The sequence below is a fragment of the Pantherophis guttatus genome, chromosome 1 (genome assembly GCF_059756535.1).
Source record: "Pantherophis guttatus breed Tessera chromosome 1, ASM5975653v1, whole genome shotgun sequence".
NCBI classification, from domain to species: domain Eukaryota; kingdom Metazoa; phylum Chordata; class Lepidosauria; order Squamata; family Colubridae; genus Pantherophis; species Pantherophis guttatus.
The window spans coordinates 108,630,075-108,655,917 of record NC_142063.1 but is presented as its reverse complement, the minus strand read 5'-3'; the positions used below and the strand labels follow the sequence as shown (position 1 = coordinate 108,655,917).

At 36.5% G+C, this 25,843-nt stretch overlaps 1 protein-coding gene across 7 annotated transcripts in view; it reads left to right on the top strand.

Annotated features, from left to right (window-relative positions):
- RASSF7 (Ras association domain family member 7) overlaps window positions 1-25,235 on the top strand; it is a 109,281-nt gene extending 84,046 nt beyond the window's left edge. For 4 of the 7 annotated variants that reach the window (XM_034416789.3, XM_034416786.3, XM_034416788.3 and 1 more), the window contains 5 exons: window positions 7,822-7,976; window positions 10,644-11,551; window positions 18,069-18,237; window positions 20,293-20,400; window positions 22,440-25,235. In XM_034416789.3, the coding sequence (XP_034272680.1) occupies window positions 7,874-7,976; window positions 10,644-11,551; window positions 18,069-18,237; window positions 20,293-20,400; window positions 22,440-22,471 (1,320 nt within the window). In that variant the 5' untranslated portion in view covers window positions 7,822-7,873 and the 3' untranslated portion in view covers window positions 22,472-25,235. Of the gene's footprint in view, window positions 1-6,429; window positions 6,595-7,821; window positions 7,977-10,643; window positions 11,552-18,068; window positions 18,238-20,292; window positions 20,401-22,439 lie in introns of those variants that run through there. The other 3 variants (XM_087880730.1, XM_060687754.2, XM_034416787.3) reach the window with 2 other exon arrangements.
- The last annotated feature ends 608 nt before the right edge of the window (window positions 25,236-25,843 follow it).

Sequence of the window (25,843 nt, the reverse complement as noted above, 5' to 3'; positions counted from 1 at the left end):
CCCCTGTACTACCAAGGCTCATTTTGTCCTACTCCTTCTCTCCCTCCCCTTCTCTCCCCTCCCTCCCTCCCTCCCTCCCTCCCATTCTTGCCTATGCGAGATGCTTGGAGCTGGAGAGGACATTTCTTCTCTAACATCTCTAATCTATACTCCGCATCCATGAGACCATTTGTGCCAGCTCAAATAAATGATATTTAGGAGTCCTACATCTTCCCCCTCTTCTTTTGTTGGGAACAAAGAGAACTGCATCAAAACAAACAATATATATCTGTCATCTGATGGGAAAAACCTGTTATCTCTTCCTTGACAGCTAGCCAGCTGGACACTTTGGAGGAACCATCTTCTTTTCCATGTCTTACTGTGGTCTCACATTAAAGTGATATTGATTCTTCTTTCTACCACACCATGCCTCTTACCCACAAACTAACTGGAGTGATGTTGGCTCTCCTCTCTTCAGTATCCTCTCCCGGGCCACGTGTGCAGAAATACCAAATAGTAGTTTGCAAGGAGCATTACTTAGGGTTTAGCAAAAACAGGCAGCAGCAGGCTAGTCATTTGTGTGCATATATAGGAGCAAATTCCCAAATCTTTGGGGAGGTTACCCACTGTTGAGTTCCAAAGAGCCAGAGTCCAAAGTAGGCAGTCATATCCTAGTCCAGAAATCTAAATACGTCATCAACTGGTCCAGGTTCTAAGGAGTAGGGAGGTGTTTGTTTTTGGTTTCTTTTTCTTTATTAGGTTGTTATAAATCTTGATAAATTGTATTATTTCAATTCATTGAAGTTTATTCAATATTAATTGAAGAGGGCTGGGAGGAGATCCTAGATCCAGCTGCATGTAAGCCTGAGGTGCCTGATTGTTAGGTTTGTTTCTTTGTTTATTTTTATCAAAGGTAAAAAATAAGGTAACTCTGGGCCGTTCCCCTGAAGCTGGTATTTGGGACATCTTAAGTGGCTCCATCTATCTCAAATTCATCTCATCAGGGACCTTGGGACACATTTTCCTTAAACTTTTATTACTGTGTCTGGGGCCTGGATCATTTAGCAGTGCCTGACCTGGCTCTAAGCTGGCCTATTTGATTCTTTATTGTAACTTCCCTTTTACTTCTGAGACATCTTGTCTATTTGTTTGACAAGTTTACCAGAAACACAGCTTGCTTAATCATCTGATTTCTGATAGAAGCTCACACACTTTGCAGCACATTGTTGGAAATCTCTATATCATCTCTTGGATGTACAATGTCACCTATTCAGTGTCCATCATACACAGTGGGATGGTAAACAGAGAGGACAAATGCTACATGTATTGCTAGGTTAACTATCAATTGACCTAATAGTTTATTGAGGCTAAGATCACTAAATAATTCAGGTCATATCTTTAATCAGATGTCATCATTTCAGCACACCCACAATCACTGCCTGAACCTGCTACTTAATGCTTCCCATCCCAGCGACTTCCCATTTTCTCCAGAACTTCAGACCACTCAGCACCATTTCAAAGAGCATGTAGATCATGCTAGGCCTCCTCCTTAGGTTTTTAGGAACTGGCATTTCTGGAAGGCCCTCCCTTTGCTGTTGAAATCCACATGTGGCTTTCTACAGAACTTCTTCCCCGGACATACCTGGATGCCAAATGAACCGAACAGTTTCTTACATTAACACACGCTGGTCTGATCCTGTTTTATGTGTAGCTTCTGCCCACACTGAAGATACATCCTGTTTTCCTCTACCCTCCTAATATTGGAATGTCATCTTTGTATCTGAAATACTTCCGCTGTATCACTCCCTGTTTTGATGGAGGAAAAAAGTATTCAAAGCTGTGTATATTGTTGACCCAGCACAGAAGAGGCAAATATTTCATTCACTTGGAAAGTTACCCAGACCTCAGAAAGATCCTGGGAGGTAATAGGATGTATATGTCTCTTCCTCTTTCAGTAATTGCAGCTGCAGTATCCTCACAACTTATACCTCCTGACAAGCTGCATGTTCTGGCCGTGGCATCTGTTAACAGTTCTGAGGGAATAAGGATCTGATTGGGGAGTGGAAAGGTGGCATTACAGGACCACGCTACCAGGGACAGTGGAGAAAGGATTAGAAAAGGCCATGAGGGTATAATCCCCTTCAGATCCAGCCAAGAAAGAAATGGAAATTTCCTCCCCTCCTGATATCTGCACTTTGCTGGAAGAAATGAACATTCTACCCTCCTGAGCATGGAAGAGAGAAGAAATGAGTAATTGGGGGGTGGGGGAATACAGTGGAAAAGGAAGGCAGAGACAACTTCTTTAAGCCTTTTGAGTCTGCTTGGGAATGCAGAGTGGGAAGAGATGCTAATAGTTGTATGTGGATCAAATCCTTCATAGTTCTCTCTCTGATCTAAAGAAAAGTTAAAAACTTTTGTATAGTCTCTGGTGACAGAAAGATGTGTGATCCCTTTGGAACAGGTCCAATAAATTGCTTATGCCTTCCCTACTTCTAAAACATTTCAGTTGCTTTTGTGAGTAATGATTCTGCAATATAATGTGTAACTGTGCAACTATTTTTATTTGAATGGATGGGAGGGAAGGAGGGATGATGCTTAGAGATTCTTACTGAAACATTTGTGGAATCAAAACATTTTTGAGGAATGGCAAAGCTATTTTGCAACTGGAAAGTAATCTTTACCTCACCTAAAATATGAGCTTCTAATTATGTCTTCAGCAAAAGATATCTTCTGACTAGCTAAACTTTGGTAGCTGAGTTCAACTTAGCTGCACATTAGATAATGTGCAGATAATCTTACAGGCGGTAAATAAGCGATTTAGAGACAAAAGCTTCTGATACTATGGAACATTCATAAAACGAAGTAATAAAGCCCCTCCCCCCCACCCTTTTCAGTTATTGTAATTCATTTTAGGAGAGGGGACTATATAGAAGCACAAAAGCCCTTAATTGCATAGTGGTATATATACTAGACACACAGGCAATCACTGTTACTTGTATATATATATGGCATATATTGGATTGGATGCTAAAACACCTGCAGGTTCCTGCTATTTATGCACTCAATATTTCTCTTCTTCCACCACCTCCCCCAACTGTATCTTTATCTCTCTCAAGAAGTGAATATGTAGATTTGCTAAGCTTTCTGTCTTTCAACAATTGTAAAAGGGTACTTCTCCATAATGTGACAATGGGAGGTGCTAGGCTGGGTTATTCTAGGCTCTAGCTCTATGGATTGAGTTGAAACTTCTGAGGTTCCTCCTCCCTGGTGATGACATTTATACAAAATCTCTTGAAAAGCTTAAATCATTTTTCTTTTATTATATTTAAAGTACAGTAAAGTAATACCGGCATCCATCCGGTATTCATCTGACTGGCGTCCTTGCAGCAAACAGACTGGTCAGTTTCAGCACATTATCGCAGCCCCAGCCCGTAGTTCGGCAGGGCTCCTCTCTGTTGCGCCTACCACTGGTCAACTGAGCTGAGCCACTGCCGCCGCTGGAGAACACTGGACCTGATTGGTAATTGGATTTACCTCCTGGAATACCGCCGATCAGCTATTCTAGGCGGTGGGGATCACTGTGGCCCGTTTGCTACCACTCATTTGCTGCCAATCATCGGCAAATGGACGGCAGTGATAGGCAATGATGGTGGCGATCCCCGCCAGCTAGAACAGTTGATCGGTATCCTCTCCTCCCCCCCTTCAATATTCACTCTATAAGACACACAGATATTTCCACCCACTTTTTTGGGGGGGGGAGTGCGTCTTATAGTCCGAAAAATACAGTACAGTGTCAATTCCATTGAATTGTACTGTTAACACAGAGCAGTCATATTTATCAATAAGACATGATTGGAAAAATGACCACAAATTTGTGAATTAATATTTTTTCCAGTACCGGAGGAACATACTAGAGATTCAAATTAGAGCTCTGACAAATTATTAAATTTTGGAAGATGCAACTTTATAATGTTTTGTGGCATGGTACAGATAACATTTTTTTAAAGTGGCAGAAGAAAATAACTTCTCAATTCAAAGTAATTATCTAAGAACACTTCTCTGTTATCTTAGTTTATGATAGGTTTTTCAGGTATAATTTATTAAGTATCAAAAACATGAATAAAAAGTAAATAAGAAAAAAAGAGATAAAAAGCAACAAAAACGTGCAAAAAAAAAGTAAAGGAAGAATGCCTTTCAACTTTTTTTGGTATAGATAAAGAATATATCCAGATTTTACTCTAAAATTATCAGTAGTCTATATTATTTCTATAATCTCATACAATTCTAATCATCAAATCCCAAAATCAAAATAATATATCTCGTAGTTCAAGAAGTCCAAAAGTGGCTTCATTAACAACTTGATGTTAATAGAGGTATTTATTTATAGTATCTTTCCATTTATTGTTCAGAAGAGATTGGCTCAGCTTTCTGCACAGTGCCTTCATGAGTGGGTGGGGAGAGGTTATATTTGGCACCATAAATAAGAATATAATATATAATAAGATTATAAGTCAAAAGTCAAGAAGTTCTTTACAACAGTTTATAGAGGCAGATCAACTGGGAATGGGGATTTTTCATGAGGAATGGCTGGGTGGATTATTAAGTGGACAGGAAAAGAATGTCTGTGATCTTTAATAGTTCATAGCCAATAGCTTGTAGAGGAAAATAGTATGTAATTCTGAAGTGAATTGCTATGATTTTAATTTTTTAAAAATTATATAATACACCCTATTCATTAAATTCAGGTTCAAGAGAATGCTGAGGGGAAAAAAATTGTTGTTGTTTTGTTAATATTTTAGTTCAGTTTAAGGATTTTCTGCTACTGATTGAGTAACATTTGTTTTGTTCTAAAATGATATTGATGCTTCCTATAAAATATAATATTCTATACATATTTATTACATAATTTTTTGTTTTAGTTTGTTGTCATTGGAAATGCTTCTATATTTGCTGCTTCTTGTTTATTATTCATTTGAGTCCAAAGTATGTTGGCCAAGCCTGATTGTTTCCTATTAGGCTGTGCCTTTGGACTTTGCTCAACCCCACATATCAGCATCCTGAAATTGAAATGAATCTTCTCATCCATTAGATAACAGCGATGTATTCTGGTAAAATGTTCCTCTGTTTGAGGGACTCTCCCATACACATGATATTTAAAGAAATGTCCCTGAAAAAGGATGATTTTGGAAATATCCATGCGAATATAAGTGTGCAAAAATAAGAAATACGTTTCACTTTACACCCAGAACAAAACATCCCCATGAAAACATTCCAATGGAGTATTCTGACTTGGCTAGGGGCAAACATTTCTTTCTTTATTTGACTTGTACGGCAGCCAAAACAGAAAGGGCTCAAAGCTTAAGAAAACAATATGACCTCAGAATAGATCTTCAACTCTTATTTATCGATTCACAATAGACGTGCTTCTAAATCATATAGATTCATGGCAGTTTATAAACAAGTTAAACCAAAATAAAATAAAATTTCAAAGATAAAACTATCAGGACAACAGCCAATAAAGCAACAATAACATAATACTCATGTTTGATAGCCACGCGATACACAGTAGCATACAGTGGCAAAGTATGTATTTTTGAAGCATGACATTTACATTTTTGAAGCATGACATTTACATGACAGTTAAGATTTTTTTTTTTTTGCCATAATTGTATTTACAGAAGTGAGGACCTGAAACCAAAAAAGAACCAGAATAGAACAGATCAGATGATAAGTCAGAGAGCCTTTGAATTTCTCACATTGCCAACAAAAATTGACAACCATTCTTTAAAAAATGTACTTTTTAGAAGTCCTGAAGTCATGGAACAAGATTTTCTGATGAATTACCAGTAACTTCATCCTTCAGTTCTTAGTTCATTCTAATTCTATCTGTATCCAGCCTCCAGGAATATCAATAATATCAAAATACTTCTGGCAAGATCACAATAGCTGTTTTAAATTCAAAACAGAGCATTTTAAATTTAAAGTGGAGTATTTTAAGATGCCCCAAATTTAAAGTATGTTGTACCCCAATATTTCCTTTTTCCCTCTCTATACAAATATCTACACCTAATTACATTTATTTGTTCTTAGCCACTAAAAATCCTTAAAGGAGGATTATGTTATGCTGGCTTCCATTTGCCTATTAAAAATTGCCCATTTTATCAACAAAATAAGACACAGGGCTTAAAACCTGGTTCTTGAAGTAGGTGAGAAAAAGCTGAGATAGATAAATAATACTTTTTAAAAGGCATTTTCAACAGGTTGCAGACATTGTGTGTATGGATCTGTTTTGTTCTTCTATTACAAATGAAGGCAAATATATGTGTCCCAGGATAATGGATCCAATCTGAGTTGGTCACTGGGGCCAGAGGTTTAGGCTTCTGAGCTTTCGGACTCATGCTGGAGCAAATGTCTCTCTAGCAGAGTGTGTGCTTTCAACAATTCTGTGTGTGGTATTTATATGATGCCTGGTTGTGTGTGGCTTTTTAGTTGTGTATTGTGGTGTTGATTGCCGGCTATTAAGTTGTTGACTATTGTTTTTGTTTCATTTGTTTTCTCCTTTTTCAGGTCATGTATTTGCTTCATGTTGTTCTAGTTGGGAGAAGCATTTTTCAGGTGCGGTATTGTTTTTTGGTCAGGGCTAAATTCCAACAAGTTGATGATCAGCCCAGAAATTCCAAGTCTTCATAATTTTCAGTTTTGATGGTTGATTCATTTATATCATATTTGCATTATTCAACATTAATTCTATGCAATGTTTGTTTTTGTTATTTGAGATACCGGAAAACTAAGCCAATTACATTTAATTAAAATTGGAAGAAAGAAATGGAGAACTCACAGAAATGCTTTGTGAAGTGTTTTGTACTAATTTTTAGCTCTTTATAAGTTGTTATAAGTTATTAGAATGGATCTGTTTCATTCTCCAACCCAATCCAGTTTCTCTGGAATTGAAAAAACAACTGAATTACTCATTTTTCTTCCAAAGCTTTAAGTAAATGTGAAAAGCACGGCATTAATGCTAGGGATAAAATCATTTTATTTGATGTTTAAAGAGAATGGAAGTGACATTAGTAGTTTTTACTAATCTCTCTGCTAATAATAGCTCATATTTACGCAAAACCTATTTCTGGCAATTAATAGCATGTCACCTAATGTACAGGTATTTTTGCTGCCTGGCGTATTCTAGGTCTATGGCATTAGTGGTTTATGCTGTATTATATGTGTATGTGCAGTAGAAGTTAAAGCCACTATATACCCATATATGTTTAGTTGACTACACCTCCACAGCTTACCAGCTGCCTCTTAAACTGAGCAATTTATTTCATTTCAGCAGTTTTTTGCTTACAGGTAGCATGCAGGCAACATGTATTGCTCATTATTGCAATGAGCTAATGGCTAAAAAAAAATAGAATTACATTGTACCAGTCCTGTTACTTTTCATTGATTTAAGGCCCCAATACTGTTTTGTATTTGAGAAATCATACACAAGCAAAAATAGCCTAATTGTAGTTAGTAACATAATTGGATTGGTTTCTAAAGATTCAAGTCAGGCGTTGCTGGCTTATTGAACATTCATATTTATATTATGTAACATTTTGGAGTAGTGGATAGAATATGAAGCATTGAAACTGAAAAGTTTTGTTTGTTTATGGCTAATCCTTTCATCTGAACTAAAACTCTTAGAGCAAAAGAGCTAGAAATGTGAAGTGTGGAAAGAAGACATGTTCAAGCATTCCAAAGCATCACTTCTATGTTTCCTTGCTCCATACTGCTTACATGTAAATAAAATTAAAAAACATATTGTGCTTACATTTCTGTTTGTGTTTTTAATTGTTGTTGTAGGAACAAATCACAGAAATGATCCAGAAAGTTTAATCCTCTCTACCTTTTTGTGATGGAGTTGAAAGTCTGGGTAGATGGAGTCCAGCGGATTGTATGTGGTGTTTCAGATCAGACAACGTGTCAGGAAGTTGTCATAGCACTGGCACGGGCCATTGGTAAGTAGTTTTTATATGCATGATGTCTAAAAGGATTTATGCAGTCCAGGCCTAAGCATGTTTACTTAGAAACATCTACCACTGAGGAGATTTACTTCCAACATAAGTGTATATAGAATTGCAGAATAATCTCCTGTCCAAAACTCTTTTTAAAAATGATTAGAAAAATAGTGCTTTGTTCATGTGATATCCATGTCTTAGGGAAGAGGAAATTGTTTGTGTAAACAATTGACAATTGCATAAATACAACAGTTTGAATGATTAGATAGATGCTTTTTCACAATGTGGTGTAGATTTTGTCGACATTTCTTTCTTCTAAAGCAGCATTTTTCAACCATGGCGATTTTAAGACATATGGATCCCCACTCCCACAATTATGGCTGTGGAATTCTGGGAGTTGAAGTCCACACATTTTAAAGTTGCCAAAGTTGAAAAACACTGTTAGAAATTATTGTTGCTGAGTTTTGCAAAATTATTTCAAATACTCATTTCTACTGGTTCATCTGCTCCATCTTTAACAGATTTTACTAATAAAGGTTTGTTTTCACAAACTAAGAATATCCTTTTATGCTGTGAAATCCTTTTTCTCCTCCCTTACATTGCACCTTCCTTACATTGTTTGCACTCATGTGACCATGTGGCAGCAGGAAAAAAAATCAAAGGGGAAAACTTTGTATTGGCTTACAAGATAGTCTTTAGATTGGAATTCTACTTTGCATTGAACGGGGTGATCATGCCAAGTCTAGGGTAAAACTGGACTTTGGTTGTGTTCATAGCATGCTGGCCAAAATATGCCAGAACTGACTGATACTGTTCATAATACAAACATGGAACACAGCATGTGGTATGGCTGTAACAAAAGCTGGTCACGTAGACTACAGCTCCTTTATCTTACTAAAAAGCATTATGTCAAAACCAAGAAAACCATATCAGAGGTCAGTAAGCAATGACTGTGATATGCAGATGTTTACTACGTGGAATGTAAAAGAAATGAAAGATAAAAAATCCTGAATTCACAAATGATTTATTTTTAATGAAATTAAGAAAGGACAGAATAGATTTGCATGAAGGTATTTTCTGAAATTGTGGAATGAAATTCATGAATAGATGCCTGGAAGTAAGGATGTAAATTTAATTACTAATGAAAGGGCAAAATTCAGTATCAGAAAGTACAGGATATGACTTATCTAGATTGGTTTAGGTAAATATATAGGTAGGAATTCAAGGGTTGGTAATAGTGTTTAAGTTATGTTACAAATTAAGATTGAAGTTTGGGAATATAACATTTTGAATGAATGCAGTTGAGGTAGGGTGGGATGGATTTTTGTTAAATGGCATGAATAGAAGTCTGGAAATAAAAGGAAAGTACAAGGGAGGGAAAGTGACCAGGCATGAATGGGAATGATTATGAATAACTGGTTGGAAGAAGGGCTGTTTGTTTTAAAAGCTGTTTGTTTTAAATACATAGTTTAAACATATGTCCTTTCATGTATTCAGACGGTAAAGGAAAGAATCTTGAAAAAAAATGGAATTGGTTGATTATAATGAAATGTTGAGAGAAGGTGATGTTGAATTTGGGACAGACTGCTATTCATACAGTCAAAAGAAGATAGGGGGAGGGGAAAGGGCATAAAAGGAAAGGAAACTTGAGTGCAAATACTGCTATAGAACGACTACAGAAAGAAAGAAAAAAGGACTCTATTGAAGAAAATAGAGATTAAATGTTGAGTGGAAATACAGGTGAACTACTTCTTCAGTGACAGTTCCAACATATGATGGCACTGAACAAATGGTAGTTCTGACCTGATAGTATAGCATCCCTACAATCCAGAGATAAAATGCTACCAGTTTGCTCCGGTTTGGGCAAACCGGTAGTGATAAAAACTACTGGTTCGGGCGAACCAGTAGTAAAAAAAAAGCTACCGGTTCTTCCGACTGGTATTTCCGATGATCAGCTGTGCAGCAGGGTTTAGCAGCACACGCCAAAAGGAGGCTTGGGAAGGTAAGTAGAATTGACTGGTTTGATCGCCTTGCAGTCCAAGGGACTCGCAGGAGTCTTCTCCAGCACCATAGTTCAAAGGCCTCAGTTTTTGGGCGCTCAGCCTTTCTTATGGTCCAGCTTTCACAACCATACATTGCAACTGGGAAAACCATAGCCTTGACTATACGCACTTTTGTTGGCAGGGTGATGTCTCTGCTTCTTAGTATGCTGTCTAACTTTGCCATAGCTTTCCTCCTCAGGAGCAAGCGCCTTTTAATTTCTTGGCTGTAGTCCCCAACACTGTAGTGGTGATCTTGGTGCCCAGGAAAATAAAATCTGTCACTACCTCCATTTCTTCCCCATTTATTTGCCAGGAATTGAGAGGGCTGGGAGCCATGATCTTAGTTTTCTTCTTTTTAGGTATATAGATGCAATTAAAGAAGGAAAAAAAGACCATTGGCAATTCTACTTATTACTTAACTATTCACAGGCTTAATTATGTCGCTTTGGGAATCAGCTGCCCCATTCTCCAAAGCTTTTTACCTTCAGGTGGTAATGGGTGTTGGCTGGCAAGGAAAATTACTGTGGAATGTGAGCCTGATATAGCTGGATAGGAGAAAGGAAGTTTACTGGTGTTTTTGTAGGGAGGAAATCTTATCCTCATAATATCTGTCTTGTTTTCTCAGGTCAAACAGGCCGCTATGTTCTCATCCAAAGACTACGTGAGAAGGAGAGACAGCTTCTCCCACATGAATGTCCTGTAGAGTCTCTATCAAAATGTGGCCAGTATGCTCAGGATGTGCAATTTATATTGCAACGTACTGGCCCCAGCCTCATAGAGAGGCCTTCTTCAGACAATGCTGCCCAGATACCTGAGAGGACGTTTGTCAGAGCTAGCTTGCCTATTAAACCTAGACCACTCAGTACAGAAGTACCTAGAACCAGGCAACCCAAAAAATCTTTAACCTTCAACTTGGGTCCTATGAATTCAAGTGATGCCTGTGCCAAAAACAAGCTGAGACAGCCCAGAAAGGACCCGATGTGTGTTAGAGATGGAGCCAGAGGGGGGATACTTTCTAAAGAGGAGCTATTCAAGACTGTCCTACACCAACAGGAGCATCTCTGCACCCTGGAGATGCAAGGTGATGCCTTGGAAATGGACATCAGGCATTGGGAATGCAGTCAAGGTTCTTATCGGGAGGATGAGATTTTGCATCTGGAACAGCTGATCCACCAAAATGAGAGCCAGCTGAGTGAGGAAGAATTTTGGCAGAATGAGCTACAATCAGAAAAGGAGCATGAAAGGGAGCGGCGGGAGAAAGTGCACAGCCTGAGAGCCACTATGGAGGAGTACACCAAAAAAATCCATGAGCTTATGGTAAAAACAGAGACCTTGGAAAGAGAAATCCAGTGGGAAATGGCTGAGAGAGCCAAGAAGACCAAGGAAACATCTACCCAGAATCCTACTGAGCTAGAGGGGATAGCAGCTAAAATAAAGAGAGATCTGGAAGCCAAGGCCAAGCAAACTGCCCAGCTTGAAAGCAGCCTGGATACAGTGGGGAAGGCCTTGGAGGAAGCAGAGTACAATCTGCAGGTTTGTGCTTAGAGCTAATGATCCTTTTCTTAGCAAGCCATGTGTGAGTACAAAGGATTGTTCTCCACCATATATGTTCATGATATGCTTCTCTGATTTTGCTTGCTTCTAATGACTGTTTGGCAACAGATACTCCACACTGCATCTCTGCTCTGTACATGTGTTTTCTCCATGATAGTGCTACAAAAGCAGAATTAAAAACTTACAGTAGATCTCTTTGGGAACCACCTTCAAATTATGTTCAAGCATGAGATAATGTGATCCAAACAAAAAGGTTGCAAATCAACATAATAACTAAACTGCATTTTTAATTTAAGCTGGATATTAATTTCTTCTCTCTCCACCTTTTACATATGCTCCATGTCATCATGAAGCTATCTTATAATTAAAAGTTAGGTGACTGTTAAAACAATTTTACCTACTTTCATGTCCTATGAGATTTGAGCAGAGGGGGGATGGCTAATTATCATTAATTGCATGAGGTAAGCTAATTTTGCCTTTCCTATGGTTCTGATATGGAGGCACTACAGTGCCCAATATTTCCAATCAGCACATTCATTGTTTATACTGACCAGAAATTCTGTAAATTATATAAACCTCTTATCTTCACAGTTCTTTGTTTTGAAAGATCATGTTGCTTTTTATTTTATGGCATAATGGACATGTAAGAATATAATGCCTGAAGTATACTGGTAGTAGCCCGGCCAGGCATAAACGAAGTCTTATAAATGAATTTATTTTTCAGTAAATATGAAGATTAAAGCATTGGATGTATTCTAAATCTGCCACATCCCATAATATGTTTTCTTTGATATAAGTTTTGTTTGCTATTTTGTGATCAAAGAAACATCTGAAAATTTCTATTCTTGCTGAAAGGAAAGTGTAACTACATATTGTACTAGGTTATTGGGAGATTCAAGACAGTTCTTTATTCCCAGAATAAACATTTTTTTTTCTTCTTGCATCATACAATTTATATTCACTCCTCAAAATATGACTAGCATACATATGCTATCTTGTTGGCCTTTTTTGATTGGAGGCTGACTAAATGAGAACTCCATAGGAACACACACATGATTTCTAGCTATTGTCTACTTCCTCACTTCTTCCAAGATTCATCCAGTGTGGCATCTATACTAATTGATTATGTCCTCTATCTAAAGTAAAGTAGTAAAGATCTTCACTACTTATGAATGGATGAGAAAAGCAAAAGATGAGACTTTCTAAACTTTCTAAACTGAAATTATCTGCAACCCTGCATCATATTTCATTCTTTGCACAGCTATATAATAAGCCCGTAATTTATTTAACATTATTTAGAGTATTATTCATGTTCTGGGTGCTTAGTTCCACTGGATGCACAGTTATGAAGCAAAGATATTTTTGTCTAAATACTTTCTTAATCTGTTGCCTACTCCTACTGAAATGTTGCTGGTTATCAGATTCCTAGATTCTCTCTGTCTTTCTTTTAACATAGGGACTACATTAGAAACAGCGTCTGTCTGTAAAACATGTTTTTATATGCACTGATACGCCCTCCTCCCTGCATTTCTCCTCCTTTACGGTAGAATATTAGCATTGTCCACTGAATTATCTACGTACATGATAAAATAGATATAGGCCCTCTCTTTTCCACTTTGTAAATAAAGATAGTTTTACAGCAGCTGATCTTAATCAAATCCCTGAAATGAGGAAAACACGCGAAGACTGACCAGTGTGATGTAGTGTGAGATGGACAAGACTATCTTTGCTGCCTTTGCCAAAACGAATTTGACTGGAGGAGAGCTGATTTTGAGATTATGAGCATTTTGATATCTTACATATTATAATAAGTTGCCTTGAAGTATTGATGGATTTCTACATCTATCCAGCTCCCTCAATAAACACCATCACAGGTAATACCAGACAATGGGCTGCCAATTTAATTGTCTCCATAACAAAAGAGACAATTGTCTCCTCCATTTTTGAAGGATCAGATGGGCGTGTCTAGATAGCATTTACCATTTGCCTTGAAAATTCTGATTGATTTCTACTACATATTTGAGGAACAAAGAGAAAAGATCCATCTCAACAAGCCCAAAAAACACAAGCAGTGGGAGGAGCTAGGCCGAAGTCTAAAATGGCGGAGGAGGTTCAGCTGATGCTCTCAAAGCTTGGAACGCCCAGAGATGGCAAATAAATTTCTATCTTGGAATGTTAACGGTTTAAATTCTCCACAAAAAAGAAAGAAAATATTTCATTATTTGAAGCAATTTCAGAACGATGTTATTTGTTTGCAAGAAACGCATATCAAATCTTCAGATCAAAAGTACTTGATAAATTCGAAATTAGGTACATATTTTGTGGCATCAGCACCAGAAAAGAAAAATGGCCTAGTAATATACGTCAAAAGAGGCTTAGTGGCCAATTTAATTGAGGCTGACACTCAAGGTAGATATATTGCAATTGAATTAACAACACAGAGTGGGAAGCTGCTTGTAATTGGAGTATACGCACCTAATCAACAACAAGATAAATTTTATAAACTTTTACATACCAAAATATTACAATGGGATTATAGATCTTTATTATTAATGGGTGATTGGAATGGGGTATTAGATACCCAAAAAGATAAAAAAAGTCTTTCCAAGATCTCCATGCGTGCCAAGTTGCCTAAATCTTTTTTTGATATTCTGGAGGATATGGAGCTTAGAGACATTTGGAGAGAAAGGAACGTATTGGAGAGCGATTTTACTTTTTTCTCAGATAGGCATCAATCTTTTTCGAGGATTGATTTTATATTAACGACAAATGATCTTTTTTCCAGGGTGAAGAGTACGAAGATATGTCCAAGAACTTTAACTGATCATAGCCCGGTTTGGGTGGAACTAGAGCAGGAGAGAGGGGAAAGGAGGTCTTGGAGGTTAAATGAGAATTTATTTAGATACGAAGATAATTTGTGTGAGCTTAAAAAACAAATGAAAGAATTTTTTATTAATAACATGAACAAAGGAACTTCGATGGAGATGGTATGGGATGCGTGTAAGGCTTATATGAGAGGAACATTAATCTTTTTGAATAATAAATATAGATTAAAACAACAAAATAGACGGAAAGAGATAGAGGAGGAAATTAAAAAGAAAGAACAATTGCTTATAACTAACCCGGGAGATAAAAAGGCAAAAGATATGATTAATATTTTAAGAGAGCAATTTAATATGTTAATGGCGGGGCAAGTAGCAACCAGCATACAATATGCCAGACATAACACATTTTGTAATGCTAATAAACCTGGGAGATGGTTGGCTTACACGATTAGGAAAAAACAGAAATCACGTATTATAGATAAGATAGAATTTAGAGGTAAAGAGATTTATCAACAGAATTTAATAAAAAAGGCTTTTTTGGAGTTTTATACAAAATTATATGCTAAAGATGCAATTCAAGATGTTGATATTGATAGATATTTAAAGATGGAGACTCCTGAATTAACGTTGGAACAGAGAGAGAGATTGAATCAGCCAATAACTTCTGAGGAAATTGTTGGGGCAATTAAACAATTAAAAATAGGTAAGGCTCCGGGAACAGATGGACTAACAGCTGTTTATTATAAACATTTACAATCCGAAATGTTAGAACCACTAAAAATTTTATTTAATAAAATACAATTAGGAGGAGGAGTACCACCTTCTTGGAAAACAGCCTTTGTTTCACTAATTCCAAAGGAGGATCAAAATTCCATTAAACCGGAGAATTTTAGGCCAATTTCACTTCTGAATACTGATTATAAGATATTTGCTAAAATATTAGCTAATAGACTAATGCCAGTTATGCAACAAATAATTCATAATGATCAATCAGGGTTTATAAAAGGTAGACAAATGAGATATAATGTTAGACAAATTGTAAACTTACTGGAATATTTGGAAAAAAATAATCAAGTCCCTGCAGCGTTTATATTTTTGGATGCAGAAAAGGCATTTGATCGTTTGAACTGGCAATTTTTGTTTAAAATAATAGAGAAAATGCACTTTGGGGAATATTTTACACAATCAATTAGAGCGATATACCAGCAGCAAACGGCACAAATCATAGTTAATGGAGGTCTAACAGAGGCTTTTAAAATTGAGAAAGGAACAAGACAGGGGTGTCCACTGTCTCCACTATTATTTATTTTGACTTTGGAGGTACTATTGAATAAGATACGTGATTCAGAAAAATTGAAGGGTATTGTAATTAGACAACAAGATTATAGATTAAGAGCCTTTGCAGATGATTTGGTTATTACTTTATCTCAACCTATAGAGTCGGCTCCATATATATTGGATATAATTGATCAATATGGGAAAGTATCAGGATTTAAAGTTAATTCACATAAGACAAAGATGATAGTTAAAAATATGACTACATTTGAAAGAGATAAATTAGCAAGATTAACAGATTTTGAAATAGTTAAAAAGGTTAAATATCTAGGGGTATACATAGCAGCTTCAAATACAAAATTATATAAAAATAACTATGAGGTACTTTGGCAGAAGGTACAGAAGGATATGGAAAATTGGAAAAAGTTACAGTTGTCTTTATTGGGAAGAATTGCAGCAATTAAAATGAATGTTTTACCAAGATTTTTATTTTTGTTCCAAATGATACCTGTGCTTAAGAAAGATGAAAATCTGAGAGAATGGCAGAAAGGTGTTAATATTTTTATTTGGGCTGGGAAAAAACCCAGAATAAAAATGAAAATTATACAAGATACACGGGAAAGAGGGGGTCTTAAAATGCCTAATTTAAGACTATATTATGAAGCAGCGGTTTTATCACAAATCAGTGATTGGTTTAACTTAACTGAGGGGAGAATTTTGAATTTAGAAGGCTATGATTTGTTATATGGATGGCATGCCTATTTGTTATATGATAAAAAAGTGGATAAAGTATTTAAGGTTCATATATTAAGAAATGCTTTGTTAAGGGTTTGGAAAAAATATCAATACAAGTTAAATTATAAGATACCTTTATGGGCAAATCCTAGACATGCAATAGAAAATATAAGTATAGAACAAAAACAGGAGGTGATTACTTATAAAGAGCTTCTTATTATGGAAAGGGGGGTAATGTATTTGAAATCTTTAGATACACTGAGAGAAGAAGGTATAATTTATACATGGTTTCAGTATGGTCAACTTCAAGCTAGATGGAAGGAAGATCAAAAAACTGGCTTTGTGCAAAATGAGGAGAATCTGGTTAAACAAATTAGAGATCAAAAACAAATGCATATTAAAAGGTTGTATAGTGCTTTATTGGAAATAGATTCTGAGACTGAGTTGGTTAAAGACTGTATGATTAAATGGGCACAAAATTTTCAAGAGCCAGTAATGATGGAAACTTGGGAAAAGATTTGGATTAGAAATGTGAAATTTACACAAGCACAAAATTTAAGAGAAAATTTTTATAAAATGTTTTATAGATGGCACTTAGATCCTAAAAAATTATCATGTATGTATTCTAATGTGCAAGCTAAATGTTGGAGATGTGACTGCGATGATGCAACCTATTATCATATATGGTGGACTTGTAGAAAAATCAGAGCATTTTGGATAAAGATTTGGTGGGTGATGCAGAATATTCTTAAAAAGAGATTGAAATTTACTCCACAGTTGTTCTTACTGGGTATAACTATGGATTGTACAGTTGCAGAGACTAAATTGATTTTGAACTTGATAACAGCAGCAAGATTGCTGGTAGCACAACATTGGAAGAAGGACTTTTTGCCTACTATTGAAGATTGGACATTGAAAGTAACTAATTTAGCTGAAATGGCTAAAATTTCAGCATATTTGAAGGATCACACACAAGAAAGGTACACACAGGACTGGAGAAGATGGATTGATTATATACAAAATAAGTATCAGACCAAAAAATATCAAATAGCTTATGAATGATTTTCCTTATTTGTATAAGTGTTATATAAGTGATATTAGATGTATTATGTTTTAAGAAATAGAATTTTATATATGGGGGGTTAAGAATTTTTTTTTATAGGGGTGTTAGTTTATTGATTGGTTATGCAATTTAGATTATTGTTAAAGATCAATAGAAATACCTTGTGTTCTGCTCTGGGAAGTCGGGGAGAGGGAGGGGGGGTTGGGGGGGTTGGGGGTGGGGCTTGTGGGGGAAAATATGTTTGTTTTTAAAACTTTTTCAATAAAAAAAAAAAAAAAAAAAAAAAAAAATAAACACCATCACAGGTAATACCAGACAATGGGCTGCCAATTTAATTGTCTCCATAACAAAAGAGACAATTGTCTCCTCCATTTTTGAAGGATCAGATGGGCGTGTCTAGATAGCATTTACCATTTGCCTTGAAAATTCTGATTGATTTCTACTACATATTTGAGGAACAAAGAGAAAAGAGTTAAACTTTGGATGGAGGTTAGATGAAGTTTTAAAAAAAACTTTTATTCCCTGCAATTTCAGATTATTATTTCAAATAAAGACGAGATTTGGAATTTATTCTGCCTGTTCCTCCTCTGTCTTTCAGGCCCAGAACCAAGAGCTGGAGGAATTGAATAAGGAACTCAGGCAATGTAATTTACAACAATTCATCCAGCAGACAGGAGCCATGGTGACTACTCCACAGGCCAGATCAGAGGCAGAATCGCAGCTGGATCAAATTAGCCAAGAGTTGGCAACTCACCAGAGAAATGGAGGTCAGAATATAACTCAGTGGGCAGGAAAAAGGAGGGAGACAGGAGAATTGTTTTAAGGCTTTCCCAATCTGGTACCCCTTCAGAGGTACTTTATAGATTATACAGGTAGTGGCCATGTCGCTAGGCATTATGAGAAGCATTAGCCAATATATCTAGAAAACACTAGGATGTGAGAAAAAAGAGTATTATCATTAGTGTTTCCATCAAACCATTTTTGATAGCTGTAAATAGAATCCATAGAAATGGTAGTTAAATAGTGGAATGAGAGTAACTTCTATTCAAACTTAAGGTGAAAACATATTTCAGAGAAGTAACTAACTAGCAAAAACAAATCCTTTTTGTATACAAATGTACCAACTATAAGTTTCATTAAATGCTCAAATTGGCTGCTATTTTATTCTAAATACTTCCTTACTTGTTAAATCCATTACACTCAATGCATAACCTTTGAAGTACAGTAACATTTTCTCTGCAGATTTTTTTTAAATCTATAAAACATATTGTGATTGGGCTTTTGGTATACCCTGAATATATGGAGCATGTGAAAGAACAATTAATTGGCCATCTTTTTAAAAAAATTCTGGATAGATGTGGAGGCTTAGCCCTATTGAGTATTTAGTGCATTATTGACTGGACTAAAACTGCAGAAAATTGAAACAAGATAGTGCACCATGGAGGTTCTGAGTTAAGCATAACAATTCAAGAAGAGGAGATTCAACCCTAGTTACCTTACATCCAACCTAGTCCATTTTCAGATGTGTTTTGTTTTTGGGGGAATGGGCATGATATTTATACAGATTTTAATTTTTCTGTGCAGCAGACAGACATAAGTGTGGAACATTGTAGTCTTGGTAGTGGTATTTGAAATATGTGTCCTTTCTTACTTCTACAGTACTTTTTTACTTTTCAGATTGGTCTCAGCAGGTGTCAGAACTTGACTACTGTTATTTATCTAGGCTTGGAAGTTAAACAAGGCTAAATGTACTTACCATATTTTTCGGAGTATAAGACACACTTTTTTTCTCCCCTAAAAGAAGCTGAAAATTTGGGTGCGTCTTATACTCTGAATATAGCTTTTTCGAAGCTTTTTTCAGCCCTAATGCGCTAGTGAGTGAAGCCATCTTCCGCGCTTCACCTGCTTTTTCTCATTGCTTCTCTCTCTGAAGATCAATTGTGCTTTAGAAGCTGTTTTTTATCCCCAACCTGGCTTGCACGCACTCAAAACCAGCAAACTAATGTGCTGAAGCTGACCAGACTAAGGACGCTAGCCAGATGAATACCTGATAGGCAGAATTTTTTTTTTCCTATTTTCCTCCCCAAAAACTAAAAACTCCGTCTTATACTCCAAAAAATACAGTAGTTCTTGAATAGGAGACTATCAGGAATTCCGAGACTGCAGTTTAGACCAGGAACATTTTAAAAATCCATACTTAGCCTTCCAAGAAAACTGCATAGGGTGTGTCCATTTGGACACAGGATCTGTGCTTGACTAGAATTTAGAGTAAATATTATGGAGATATGATCTGTGTTAACTTCTCATCTCTGCTTTAGAAGAAACAGTGAAGAATATTGTGATAATAACCCTGATGCGTAGCCTTCAAAAATCTCAGTTTAAATAAACAATCACCATAAAGACTAGCTGTCACTTAACCTGAGTTAAACTTCCTGAAAAATTGGTATTGTCTATCTGAGCCAAAGCTGTTGTGAAACCTGCTGATCTACTGATTTCCCTGACTCTATCTTGGCGTAACCCATCAAGTGCAAAAGATATTGTGGATTATATTTGCCTTCCTAATTATCAGGCTTCAAATTCAGGTTCAGAAGTAAATTACAGGTAACCCTCGACTTTCGAACCACAATTGAGCCCAAAATTTCTGTTGCTAAACAAGGCAGTTGTTAAGTGAGATTTGCCCCATTTTATGACTGTTTTTGCTACAGGTGTGATAAGTGAATCCTTGTAGTTCTTAAGTGAATCAGATGGTCGCTAAGCGAATCTGATCAAAGAAATGCACCTTTGGGTTCAAGGAAGCTCTATTAAACTATCATTTTTCTTAGATTGGTTGGAACTCGACCGAAACTCACCTCCCAGACCTACAGCCAAGCATTTCCTCGGCAATCCACGGAACCTCCAGAATCCCCTGGTGTCCAGCTTGAACCCCGAGGGTGTGTATGTTTGAAGGTCTCTTTTGTTCTTAATGCCTGGTCTTGTCAAGCAGGTCTCCAGACCTAATGTTCTTACATTGGTGGGGGTAGCTTCCGGCTACAAGAAAATTGCAAATGCTTTAGCCTCTCACTTTTCTCCTCTTTAGAGCTTGAATGGCTTTGTCTTTCTATGGTTATCAAAGCCAGCCATCACACCTGGCAAGGGGTGGGGGTGGGGGGCAGCTGAGCAGGACGGATGTTTACTAATAACATTCTGTTTATGGTTATTCAAACTGCATCATGTTTGAAGAGTTGCTTGAGCAGTTGCCAGTTTAGCATTGTCCGTTCAATTGATTTGGGTGTGGGGGAGAGATTGTGCAATCACTAGTTCAGGATGCTTTACAGATTCACTAACAAAGTCATTGCCCTACATGTGCTTATTGTTCATCTGGGATCTTTCTACGAAATTCCTTCAGTATGCGAGATTTCGTTTATGTGTTTGCACTTTTAAAAATGGATGGCAAAAGAGTGTTTGTATATTTTTTTTGTTTTACAGTATTGGCCATATCTTGTAAATGTATTACAGCCTTTCCTTCTTATTCCACTTCCGTGTATTTCCTTGAGAAGCACTTTAATATCATGGGTTAAGAACACGAGTCCTGATTTTTTTAAAGTACACCAGAGTAGTACAATGGCCCCTGACTTATGGGCACAATTGAGCCAAAATTTATGTTGTTATGTGAGACATTGTTAAGTGAGTTTTGCCCCATTTAAGACCATACTTGCTGTGTCACAGTTGTTTAATCACAGTAGTCGTTAAGTTAGTAACACAGTTGTTAAGTAAATCTGGCTTCCCCACTGACCTTGCTTGTCATAAGGTCAGAAAAGGTAATCACATGACCCCAGGGCACTGCAACCATCATAAATATGAGTCATTTGCCAAGCGTCCAACTTTTGGTCACGTGACCATGGGGATGCTGCAATGGTTGTGTGAAAAACAGTCATAAATCATTTTTTTCAGTACCATCGTAACTTCAAATGGTCACTAAGCGAATGGTTGTAAGTCAAGGATTGCCTGTATATGTTTTCTGAAGTGCTTTTTAAAAAATAAGTAATGAAAGAATAGGAAATGAAAGGAAGGGATTTAATTCAAAGTCCTTAAAAACAGTTTAAACATCTGAGGAAATATATTCCACTGATTTTAAAAATGCTAGTTGTACTTCGAAGGAAAGTTACCATAATTTTAAACAGTCTGGTTCATAGTGAATAATCGTTGCAACTGAAAAAGGTAACTTCTCAAAAAAACCTCCTACTCCATGACATTGAGTTAGATAAACTCAGAGCAGGGTTCAGGCTCAAACTCCAGATTTTAATCTTGGAAAACCTAATTGGTCTTAATTGGTGAAATTGTCTCTGATGCTTTGAGAATATATTACTATAAACTGATATTGTACTGTTTATTTCTCCTGTGCAAGGCCCTTTTATTTAAATCTGCAATAATTATTCTGCTATCATATTTTTAATCCCAGGAACCTTCATTAGAATGCTTTGAGTATATCCCTCAACCATGATCCTAGAAAGAAGAGGATAAAGAAGCCAGGTCTTCCGTATTTCTCTCTTTCTTTTGGTTCTACTTTGTTAAATCAAATTAGTTTCCTCAAACTGTTTTTCTTTTGCTGGAGGATGTTGAATCTCGAGGTTGTTTTTAAGTCCAGGAGCCCATAATAATGAAATCCCAATTTTGGCTTGCAGTAGATAGAAAGTGTTGCTAAACAAGAGTTACTTTCTGCATATCGGATTATTTAAAATATGTAAGTAAAGGTAAAGGTTCCCCTCACACATATGTGCTAGTCGGAAATACTGTATATATATATTTAAAATATCATTAAAATATGTGACAACTTCCAAATCTGGAGTTTATTTCTGAAGGAATCGTCATAAAGAGTATCACTATTTTTCATTAAATCTGCAGTTGCATGGAATGACATATCATCCTTTTGTTTCTCAAACATTCAATTTTAATAATGGGATCGCTTCATTTATTTTTTTGTGTCTTGCAGTTGTATCAGCAAAGCAGAGCATCTGGAGGTAAAAAGGCCAGCCGAGGAGGACTGATAGTTTTGCAAATATAACAGATATACAGATAAAACTCTTACACATGTATATTTCCCTTCTTAGATGGATATAGATGGTTGTGCAGAATATTTTTACAGGCTTTTTTTTTTAAGTAAAAAAGATCTTTGGAGGAAGCAGACTGCTTGTATTTTTTTTTTTAATGTGCCTGTTATAATTTCAAATGAAAAAACTGGAACAGTTTTGTTGAAAATGTATATAAGACTCCATTCTATAGACAATGCTTTGGACTGAATAGCATTTGCTTCGGAGAACTGAAGAATCAGCTGTGTTGGAGAACTGTTCAAGGCAGAAAACAGCAAATCTCTAGATCCATTCAGCTACCCAACAAAGGAGGTGTGCATTACCAAACGGATTTCTTTACTGAACTCTATCAATGCACTGGAGCATTTCTTATGGATGATGATTTTTTTTTTGTTGGATAATGATTATATTTCGTAAACAGGTTTTTTTTATTTTATTTTAAATTTGATGAGAGAGAAATTATTCCACTCCTGATAAGAATATAAAAACATGAAATACTGCTCTGGGACAGAAGTTTTTGTGACCATCCACAGATGCCTTTTACGGTGTGGTTGATCCTGAGTCACACTTTTATATATTTAAAAAAAACCTTCAGATCTGGTAAAAGATAGGATCAAGGTGCTTAGTCCTGTCTTGCCATTTGTGTCTCATGCCAAGTATTTTGTCATCCAGTGTTGTATGATGTAATTTTGCATATAAATTGCTTCAGCATAAAAATGTGTATTCTCTTCTCACATAATAATTCTGGAATCTAGACTATTCTAAAACCCAAGATATAAAAATAAAATTTTCCAAGTGAACGAATTCTTGGTACTTGCATACAGTGGGAAATAAATGTGTTCCAACGGAAGCCAGTCACAAGAAGAACTGTCTTCAAATTAAGAGCAACTGACACTTGGATTTGTCTGTGGGTCTTTCTTCTTTTCAGAGCAGCTTCTGCTGGGTTGGTTAATTGTTCTGAGTTGCACAAGAGAATGGCCGATGCAGAGATGGTGCAACAGAACCGCAGTACATTATGGTCTCCACAGAGGATGAGCAATTCGGAACTTTTCAGGTGTTTTGGACTATAAGTCTCCTCAACTGCTACCATGACAAAAAATAGGAGATGGATGGGAATTGCAGTCCATCCTGAAATGTGAAGCTTGTCTATCCCCAATCAGTCTTTTGGCAAAAGCCTGAATAGCATTTGAAAGGTATTTCTTGTTAATAAGATACTTACTTTGATTTAAGGATAGAGAACCAATATTGCTACCTCTGTTCCTCTGACTAGCTGCAGCTAATTTGGCTCCATTTAATTCACTATGTATTTAATTCACTATGTATTGGAACCTGATTTGAGGATTTCAAAGGACACGAGGCAGGAGAAGTCTGAAAGAAGCAACAAAAAGCAAGGAAAACATACCCTTCTCTTTCATTCCCAGGAGCAACTTAGCTTTATAATACAATTTGTGTTGCCGTTGGACATAGTGTAAGGAAAGGAAAGAGGCCATGTGCATGCCCGAACAAATCTGTGAGATGGCCACTGCCCAAAATTACATATGTTGTCCTCTGATTATTACTTTCTGGCTGCTTTCAATAGCTTCTTCCTTTGTTGGTTGTATTTGGCCACTCTCAGAATAGACACAGAAGCTATATGAATACTGATGTGGATATGTTGAACTTTGATTAATCTGTGGAACAGCTAAAGTGATCTTTAGTGGAACACTAAACGAGCCAGATTATTCTCCAGATATACCATCTGTGCCAGTACAACCATTTTTGAGGTAGTTACCCAAGGGGGGGGGAAATCCTTAATATTTTTTAAAAGTGCTCTTCCCAGGTAGGCTAACAATCAGTTTTGGACAGAGAATCAAACCATTCTTTGTTTCCAAACTTGTGTGCCATTTTTGTACAATTCAGAACTTATCATTTAATACTTTCTATAAACTGACACTCATTCAGTAAAAATGAGCCGATTTTTTTTTAAGTTAAAGAACTTTCGACAAGGTTTTTTTTAAAGAAAAAAACCTAGATTTTCTTTTTCCTTTAAGTGCTTACATTTTTAAAGGCAAGTGGTGTTTGTGTTACCACTTTTAAATGACGTCTGGAACACGATTAGAATGGGAAAAAATGACATTATTGCACTTAACTCAGTAATTAACATTTTGCTACCATCTTAACTTGCAAAATCAGTTTACTTCTAAATACTAAACAGCATTATGACAGTAGCGCAAGGGAGTTGCATTAATGTAACCAACTAAAAACCCTGACATTTTACTGAGCTGTGTTCTGTGTAACCTAATTGTGTCTCACTGATAGTAGACAAAGTTAACGCCATGTTTTGAAATGGGCAGCACAGACTCTTAATAACTGCAGATTACTGAACTAAGAAAGTAATTCCTGGTAGCATTTCTTGCCGATCTCTCCACTTGGCCAGTACATTTGGGAGGGTTTGTATGTATTTGTTGCTCACGGCTGATGTATGACCAAGAAAAGCAAATGTATGCATGAAAGCCTGGGGGACTGTCTGGGGAAACACAAATAGCCTTGGAATCCCTGAATTTATTTTTCAATGTTTGATGTATATCATGTATATGAAATACGATTTACCTGCTTAAAAAGTGGGGGGAGAGCGTTCCATGTAAGAATGTATATATCTCATGAACTAATGATATTTTCTGGATTGAGATTGTAATAAAATATTGGAAAGTGTTCGTAAAGTTGTCTCTTGTAATTTGTAGCAAGGATTGCGAAGAACACGACTGCCATCCTCTGTTGTACATTTGCTGCAATGGAAAGTTTTCTGCATTCTGTACTTGCAGGTGGTTCTAATCTAGAGAGATCCTCTCTAGTCATACAGATGGCTGCAGGCCTGGAATATTTCCCAACAAGAATCTCATTTTAGATAAGAGATGTAGATCCAAATTGCATCAGGCCTAGGTAGGGATTGCAGTGAACTTGGAGAACTCTCATTTGTAGCATTGCCCGTATCAAACAACACATTTGAAGTACATAATGTAGGTAGTCCTCAACTTACGATCACAAATGAGCCCAAAATTTCAGTTTAGTTGTTAAATGAAATTTGCTCCATTTTACAACATTTCTTGCCACAGCTGTTAAGTGAATCACTGCAGTTCTGCAAGTTAGTAACACGGTTGTTAAGTGAATCTGGCTTCCCCATTGACTTTGCTTGTCAAAAGGTTGCAAAAGGTGAGCACGTGACCTTGGGACACCGCAAGTATGAACCAGCTGCCGAGCATCTGAATTTTGATCACATGACCATGGGGATGCTGCAAAGGTGAAAAATGGTCATAAGTCACTTTTTTCA